The 9,474-nt window shown below is 32.8% G+C and overlaps 1 protein-coding gene across 1 annotated transcript; it reads right to left on the bottom strand.

The window, feature by feature from the left end:
* Positions 1-2,242: 2,242 nt before the first annotated feature.
* On the bottom strand, positions 2,243-4,978 carry LOC134718272 (uncharacterized). The gene is made up of 2 exons (XM_063580766.1): positions 4,737-4,978; positions 2,243-3,113 (listed from the first exon to the last, which is right to left on the bottom strand). The coding sequence occupies exons 1-2, from the start codon at positions 4,831-4,833 to the stop codon at positions 2,431-2,433; spliced, it is 780 nt and encodes a 259-aa protein (XP_063436836.1). The 5' UTR covers positions 4,834-4,978; the 3' UTR covers positions 2,243-2,430.
* Positions 4,979-9,474: the final 4,496 nt, after the last annotated feature.

Raw genomic sequence — 9,474 nt, 5'->3', positions numbered from 1 at the left:
GTCCCATCGTAACCGTCCTCGTTGTCTGTGAAGACTGTATTTGTTGTTCATTTTCAGCCTCATGATCCTGGTTACCTGCATTTTACCTTTTAAAGATTGACAATATTTTCAGATATATTCTACTTGGATTTATCCTTGATGTTCCTTAAACTAACCTTATAAAGGTAACTTAAACAGAAAGGTGTAGCTACCTAGGTTGTCTCCTGGTAGTGTGGTTACTTGTTCCCTTAGGAGCTAGTATTAAAAAAAACATGTCTACTACAAAGAAGGGTATATTTATTTCCCCAAATTATCTTCCTGAATATGCATGTAAATTTTTTCCTGGATTTTTTTGGCAGCAATCACTCAATCTTGTGCAACATCCTAATTTCCTGCCAATTCGATACATGTGAGGCTTGCTGATTGGTTGTTTGCATATTTTATTTTTGACGTTAGGTAGCTGTCTCATTGATTTATACTTCATATTTCTTTTAACTTCTATTCAAAAATCAAGAAAATCCAGATTGTACTGGAAAACGTGAACAATGTACAAATACGTCATACCCTGCATCAAGGTCAGGCTGGAATTTAGATAAATATAAACAAATTTCTGGTATGCCTGATATTCATTAGTTTCCCAATAAATATATCTGGTGTGCAAATAAGATTGCACCAACTATGGTTTTACTGACAACTTGAGAAAAGTTATTGATTGCACAATCTAAATCTATCTTTTAATTAACATGAAGTTATTACCTTTTTTCTGAAATCTTCTTGAATGTTGCATTTTAAGTAACATAAGGTTCATTGACCAATTTTACTTCAAAACACTGAAAAAAGAGAGGGGGGATACCTAAGGGACATTCAAAGTCGATGAAAAACTGACAAAGCCATGGCAAAATAAAATGAAAAATGACGAAAGACAAACAACAGTCCACAAAACACAACAAAGAAAGCTCAAGACTGTCAGAGCAACAAGACCTCCTTCAAAAACAGGACTTTTTCAGTAGTATCCTGCTCCACATGTGGCACCCATCATGTTGCTCATGTATAGCCTCAGGTACAAAACCAGTGATATGTCTCATTCGCAACAAGGCCTCATGTAGTATAACAAAAACAAGACTTTGATATATAAATCTTTAATCAATAACAAATTAAAAAGGTAACAATCGATAACAACTGACTGTTGTAAAAAAGTATCACAAATTTAAAACAAAAATACTGTAAACCAAGTACTCTAAACATGTTAAAATAGATACAAATACATTGCTGTCTTGCAAAATTAGAATATACACTTTTTTTTTAAATTGTCTTGTGCACAACATAAAACATCTAGTACAATTCCTTGTAAAGTATACTATTGTCTCTATTAGGTTTAAGTTCATACTCCGCTTTCAAACTTTGATAAACAAAAAGAACTAATCTTGTTATTACTATAACATTGATCTCTTAAATGAAACAGAGCACATTTAAAAGTCTTGTCTATATACTTTAAAAACAACTATAAACCAACACAAATCTAATCTCAGAAGACAGCTAATTTGACATCCTTGAAATTTTGTATCATGTAAATAAAAGATTTAGCATTTGACTCATCTTCTTTTGAAATAAAAGAAGTATGAATGTATTGCAATGTAGGGCATTTCACAAAACACTCGCGAAACTTCACAAAACTGAATTTCACTTGACAAGCATTCAAATTTTTTAAAGGCATATAACCCAAAATGCTTACAATTGAGTTTACAGACAAAGCTGTAAATGATAAATAAAGTTCTGTCAAATTTGAGAGATTTTTTAAATATTTCAACTCATCATCAATAATTTGGGTGTTTGAAATGTCCAAAGATGTCAAGGTTACCAAGTTTTGCAAAAATGAAAAATCGAACAATGGGCTTTCACATAAATTGAGCCTTTTCAAATGGTAACCTCCTGCAAGTCTTGATATGATTTGATTAAATTCTAGTTTTGTCATATCAAAAATTTGACTCCCTACTTCAAATGTATGTAGTTTTTCCACTGACATTGTTGATAATTTTAGAGTTTGCTTATCAATGACAAAACAATCTTCATTAAATGACACTTCAACAAACACTCCACAATTTCTCTGAATGATGTCATGCAATTTTTTATTGACTTTAGAAACAGTCATTAACAATTCAGTGGCACTAATAAATTTTAAGACCCCTTTAATTAATTCTTCTGTTAAATCCATAAATCCTACAAAAGAGAATAAAAATCTCTGAACAGTTTGTAATTAAATACTACATGTATAAAAATGTATGGATACACAATGTATACACTTCACTCAAACATTATTTCTGTATTGTAAAAAAACTAACTGTTAAGCATGATGTTGTTTTGTTGCTTTATCTTCTAAATGATGTACATAAAAAAAACAATGTTAACCCACTTATTTACACATGCAACAACCCTGATCACCTACATGTCGACTTATTTTTTAACAGCATTAATGAATTCTCTTAACAAGTCCATTTTTTCATTATGCATTACTTTTCTTTCTTTCATATTTGAAGCCCTCTCCTCTTTCTGATTTCCTGTGTAATCTTTGAGAAATTCAACAATCTCAGTAGCTGCAGATTTTTTTTTTTTGATTGACGTACATGTGCCAGCTTTTTCAGTACTCTTTTTATTCTTATCATCTTCATCATCTGATATACCGGTACTACTTTCCAAAGAATCCTCACTGCATTGCTTTCTCTTGTTTGAAATAGATGTGCCCAAGGTTGATTTGGGTTTTATAACGGGATTTCCTTGAAACAATTCACTCATTTCTTCCATATATGGACATGTTTTTCTGTCATTACCTGATTTTGAATTGTGGTCATTGATTTTCTTCAGGTTGGTAGTAAGAGTCTTCATCCTCCCTTGCACCTGCTCCCATGTAAACCGGAAACCATTTCCAGCCAATACTTTTGAAATATCCTCCCACATTCTCTTTTTAGTTTGCTTCCCTTTGTTTGTAAGAACTTCTCTTTGTTTCACCTCATTGATAAGAATCTTCGTTGCTGAATCGCTCCAAAAAGACGGTGAGTTGGATGTTGAGCATGATGATGAGGCTGAATCATCACGGGAATCACCAGTCTCTGTACATGTAGACTGTTGGGAGTTTAGGCCTACAATTAAAAATTATTTAAACATGTAAATAAAGGTCACCATTGGAAAAATGGGATTAGATATTGCATGTACATGTAGCTTCTTTACTTTAAGCTAAAATGGCTGTTTACACCTCAAAATTTACTGTGAGCACAGACAAACCTGTGCAGCTGGAAAAGTTTAAAGGCATGGCATGACCTACATGTAGATATATAAAATTCAAATGTATTTAATGTTTCAGAAAATTAAAAACTTAACTGGATTTTGCTGTGCACTTTTTTTGGTCCCCGCATATATGAAGTTTAGACACAGTCATTTTAGCCTCAAGGTAAAGATATTTATTTAAGAATTGAATGCTTCTTTTTTTAATTTTATTGGGAGTCAGTACAAGCGTTGACCGAAGCACATTTTGTATAAAGTGTGGAAGCGCTTTATATTAAAAATGTGCGCATGATCAACACTTTTACACCCTTATAAAATTATAAAAAGAAGCATTCAATTCTTATAATTACATTTTTATGCTACAACCATGAAATTAAGAGTTATATCAAGCTTTCTGGTTTTTTTTGTTTTTTTTTAATACATGTAAATGCATTGTTTTGACATTGTCAGGGATAGCACGTGCAGTCATAGCTGCTGTATTTTATATGGAAATAAAATGTGATATGGGAGTGCCTCACGATTGTTTTCAGCCAATCAAAAATTACGAAATCTAATGAAATGTATAAATATAATGTCTTTACTGTAGTAGTTGTTCAATTTATTTCCATTCATTTTGTTTAAGACATGGACCATACATCTTTTGGGTGGGAAGCATGGTTTTTTTCTCAGGATAAACAAATGTTTTTCGACATTCGTAAAAATACAAACTATATTTTTTAATAACATACAGGAACAATATTGTTTTTTCCTAAGTTCAACGTTGTATTTTTACCCCTTTTTTTAAAAAGAAAAAGAAACCACTTTTCCCACTTCCTTTCACCCTTTTGAAACAAACTATTTTCCAAGAAAATTTAGAATCAAATTATTTTTTTTTAAAAGCCCATTGTTTTAATACCATTTGGTTCTTAAAATTTTCTTACAACTCAGCACATATGAATTATTATATATTTTTTTAAACTTTATGATGACATTCCTATGAATTAATTATGATATTTATCATTTAGTGATTATTATAACCAAATTCAGTCATCTGTATACAATTATTTGTTTCCTTATGTTTTAAGGTGTACATAGTTGCTAAAACTATACCCTTTGGGTAGTGCTCCACAATTAATGGAGGAATATACAAGAAACTGAACTGAACTTCTTTACTTTTTGGGGGGGAGGGTGGCATGCCAAGAGGTAAATTTGGCTTTTGAACCAATTATTAAACTTTGTTGGATATTGCACACATTTCTTTTGTTTAATAAGATAAAAAGAAACGATTGTGTACCATTAAATCAACCTGTCTACCATTTTTAATATGTTATATATATATACGTGCCATCAACGAGATCAGCTGAAATTCATATAAGGGCCGAAACTTATAAAGGGGACGATTGAAAGTCAATGCTTGAGTAAAATATACATTTAAAGAATATGGGAAAATGCTTGAATATGATGCATTACACATTTGTGCATATTGTTATCGAATCATTTACCTGCACTGATACAAGAATGGCGTAAAAATTCGTCCATATTGCTGTAAAGAGATTTGCAAGATTCACACTGCAAATGCACGCTTTCCGTTTCGGCCATGGTGAATGAAGTTGTCACGTGGTCTCTCCACTTGCTACCTGGGTCTCGAAATGGAGAAGCGGTAGCTCTCCAGTAGACCAGCTGTTCCCAAACCAACTATCGCGGAGCGATCCAGTAGCGATCCTGCAGACCAAACAAATACGCCCTAGGTTACCCGAGGGTATCACCAGCCCAGTAGTCAGCACTTCGATGTTGACATGAATATCAATTATATGGTCATTTTTAGCTCACCTGGCCCGAAGGGCCAAGTGAGCTTTTCCCATCACTTTGCGTCCATCGTCCGTCGTCCGTCGTCGTTGTTAACTTTTACAAAAATCTTCTCTGATACTACTGGGCCAAATTGAACCAAACTTGGCCACAATCATCATTGGTGTATCTAGTTTAAAAATGTGTGGCGTGACCCGGTCATCCAACCAAGATGGCCGCCACGGCAAAAAATAGAACATAGGGGTAAAATGCAGTTTTTGGCTTATAACTCAAAAACCAAAGCATTTAGAGGAAATCTGACATGGGGTAAAAATGTTTATCAGGTCAAGATCTATCTGCCCTGAAATTTTCAGATGAATCGGTCAATCCGTTGTTGGGTTGCTGCCCCTGAATTGGTAATTTTGTGGAAATTTTGCAGTTTTTGGTTATTATCTTGAATATTATTATAGATAGAGATAAACTGTAAACAGCAAAAATGTTTAGTAAAGTAGGATTTACAAATAAGTCAACATGACCGAAATGGTCAGTTGACCCGTTTAGGAGTTATTGCCCTTTATAGTCAATTTTTAACCATTTTTCGTAAATCTTAGTTATCTTTTACAAAAATCTTCTCCTCTGAAACTACTGGGCCAAATTAATCCAGACTTGGCAATCATCATCTTTTGGGTATCTTGTTTTAAAAATGTGTCCGATGACCCGACTATCAAATCAAGATGGCCGCCACAGCTAAAAATAGAACATAGGTTTTTGGCTTATAACTCAAAAACCAAAGCATTTAGAGCAAATCCAACACGGGGTAAAATTATTAATCAGATCAAGATCTATCTGCTCTATAATTTTCAGATGAATCTGACAACCCATTGTTGGGTTGCTGCCCCTGAATCGGTAATTTTAAGGAAATTTTGCTGTTTTTGGTTATTATCTTAAATTTTATCATAGATAGAGATAAACTGTAAACAGCAATTATGTTCAGCAAAGTAAGATTTTAAATAAGTCAACATGACCGAAATTGTCAATTGATCCCCTAAGGAGTTATTATCCTTTACAGTCAATTTTTAACAATTTTCATAAAATTTGTAAATTTTTATTAACATTTTCCACTGAAACTACTGGGCCAAGTTCATTATAGATAGCTAACAATCAATCAATCATTATAGATAGAGATAAATGTAAGCAGCAAGACTAGTAAAGTAAGATTTACAAACACATCACCATCACCAAAACACAATTTTGTCATGAATCCATCTGCTTCCTTTGTTTAATATTCACACAGACCAAGGTGAGCGACACAGGCTCTTTGGAGCCTCTAGTTATAAATTTTCTGTATACAAAACTTTGATTTTTTCGAAAAACTAAAGATTTTCTTTCCCAAGGAGTAGATTACCTTAGCCGTATTTGGCACAACTTTTTGGAATTTTGGGTCCTCAATGCTCTTCAACTTTGTATTTGTTTGGCTTTTTAACTATTTTGATCTGAGCGTCACTGATGAGTCTTATGTAGACGAAACGCGCGTCTGGCGTATAAAATTATAATCCTGGTACTTTTGATAACTATTACCAACCATTATCTTTTCTTACATGTAGTGATAGGCAAACTTACACACTAGGAATTGTTGGTTATGTATATTTACACCTTAGGAATGCTTATATGCTAGTTTGTAGTCATGGTTTAGGCATGCATATATAAGCATGAAAATATTTAGAGGCACAGGTTTTATAGGACACTTTGCAAGTGTTTAACTAGGATTTCGATGTGTGAGCTTTTGACTGATTGATTGATTTAGGTGTGTGTTTTCATATACTGTTAGTGCATGTGTAATTACCTGATACTTACCTAATTTGTGTATTTTTGTTTATTATACTAAGACATATTTTAATAGGAACGTTTTATTAATTTCCGCTTTCTACCTTCCCATGGGAAGTATGTAATGTATGGAAATAAAGAACATTTATAGAACATTAGGCTTTCATATATAGTTATAGAACCCCAGAACACTACATATCTACTCACTTACGTAATAAACTTCTTGTTTTCACGGGTTTTGCTACATCTGGGAGTTGCTGCATTGAGCCGGCTTGTATCAAGCCACCCTCAAACACTCCAGACTGCATTAGTCAACTTAGGATGAACACGTTTTTGTGTAAAAACAATCAAGTGACCTTGACCTTTAAGGTATGTAATTATTGATAGTTAAATGTGAGGGACCGTCTCAAGATACATAGGTATACTTTTCCGGTGCTAAATTTTAATAAAGTCCGTTTATTACAGAAAATAGGTAGTTACTATTGATTTGAGGATATGTTCGTAAAGTGAATTTGTGATTAAATAAAGTTTTAGACATTTAATAGCTCCATCTCAAGACAGGCTATAAGTCATAAGTTATAACAGTTATCTGTTGTATGTTTTGTTACTTTACTTTTGCAAATTGTTTATAAATATCAAGTATCGACTTCTCAAATAATACACGATGGTCTTGATGTATAGATTCTGCGCACTGATGTTGTTTATAATCTTAACCACGTGTTTTGTTGTTCTTTTATTTGTCTCTGTTCTATTATTAATATTACTTTTACTGTTGAATGGATTTATGCGATATCCGTTTGACGTGGCTCGGTACTTATACATCTCCTCAACGTGTTTGTATTGGCTTTCATTTTTTAGAGGTTTGTTTTGAATATGCGACTTTTTGTATTACTTATGTTCTTATAACGTGTACTTTAAAAAATCCCGTCAGTTTGATATTGTTCTATTATATGTCATTATGATATATTTCTTTTATGAAGTTCTATGTACGTTGAACCACAAATGTCAAAATCATTCAATGACGTAGCGGAATCAACTGTTTTTGGATTCTTATAAATTCTATATATAACTTTTGGACTGATTTTAATATCGGTCAATTTCTGAAGTTTATTCTTACATTCTATTGATTTTCTAACCCTGTATGCTAACATTGCCTATGTAAATTTTAAAATTGTTTGTATGTACATTGAACGACAAATTTGATTGACGTATAAAATTTTCTGACGTCAGACACTCAAATCAATTAATGTATTCGTAGATAGTAGATGTGTCTGTGTTCTGTTAAATTGTTCCTTTTCTTGTTTAATAGTCATCTGCGTTCTATTATAATATTTCCGTCTCATTCTGACAGTGAAGCAGAATAAGAAAAAAGCGGCATGTGATATGTTAAAACAAAGCAAGATTAGCTAACCAATACTTTAATAATAATAAAATTCTTTATTTAACGAAGGTAACACATTTAACAATTACATGTTAATCTTCCATGAGGCCTTCACAAACTATTAATACAAATAGAAAACGGACAAAAATACATACAAAATAAAATACATAATACAGTTAAATATAGCAGGTTTGATATAATAAGCACATATATGAATTCAGTAGAAGAAAAAATATGCATTAGTTTCGTGCATCTTTATTCTGTTCACTTAGAGAATAGTGTGAACAATTGGTCTTAAATGTATCTAAATTATCTATTTCTTTAATATTATTTGGTAAATTATTCCAGGTAATAAGACCAGAATATTTAAAAGTTCTTTTTAAAAAATCGGAATTAGGTCTTGTTACATGAAGAAGTCCTGATGTTGTCGATCTCAGACAATGATTATAAAGATCAGCACAAGCAGTAAATTTAATAGATAGATAGTCAGGTGCTAGACCATTCATACACTTAAACATTAACCTGTAACCTCACTGATATCCTTCTTGGATGTCATGGTTCCAGATCTGTAAAATAAAAAAAAAGGAATTCTCTGAGGAGCTGCGTTGATTTTTATTCTCAAAATACCGTTATACATGAAAACTCCTTAATTTTATATTACCTGTAATTAATTTCTACTAAATGTCTACCTTCCATTCAGTTGTTTCAGACATACATCACTACATAATTGTCTTTCACAGGCCCATCTCTACTGTCTCTCAATACAGGATATTTGATAGCCATAGCCTTTGCCATCATTAATATAGTAGACTCATTTAGTCTTCTTTCACAGCCCGCTACCATGGAATCCATCGCCTGTCTTACTATCTTTGCTCGTTCCATTCCTCGTGTAAAGTGAGTGTCGCGCTCCTGATACGTTAAGACCCTTGCAACAACTCTTTGAGGGGTCCGTAGGTGGCCTGTTGCAAGGCAAAATTTCCGTCTCTATCCAAAAAAACTTCATTTTCCCAGTCTAAATTTCCCCGACCATATTCCCAGGTTGTCTTATTGTAACAACCTACCTATTGTATTTATTGTGTACTTATTCTCGTCCTGAATATGCATGAAATATTTGCCACTGAACGTAAAGAAAACAACAATAAATCCATTAATACAAAATGGTGAATACTTGATACTAGCATGCTTAGAGGTATTGTAGGCAAAGGCACATTTTGGTACAAACTTTTCCCATTCACTCGCTTTTTCCTCAA

This window comes from Mytilus trossulus, chromosome 5, assembly GCF_036588685.1.
Source record: "Mytilus trossulus isolate FHL-02 chromosome 5, PNRI_Mtr1.1.1.hap1, whole genome shotgun sequence".
Taxonomy (NCBI): Eukaryota; Metazoa; Mollusca; class Bivalvia; order Mytilida; family Mytilidae; genus Mytilus; species Mytilus trossulus.
Note: the sequence above shows the minus strand (reverse complement) of the source record. Positions and strands in the feature narration are given on the sequence as shown.

Excerpts from the sequence above, each read along its gene's own strand:
- LOC134718272 (XM_063580766.1), bottom strand. The coding sequence starts at position 4,833 with ATGGCCGAAACGGAAAGCGTGCATTTGCAGTGTGAATCTTGCAAATCT. Across the intron at positions 3,114-4,736 it reads CCATTCTTGTATCAGTGCAG|GCCTAAACTCCCAACAGTCT; the intron begins GTAAATGATTCG and ends TTTTAATTGTAG.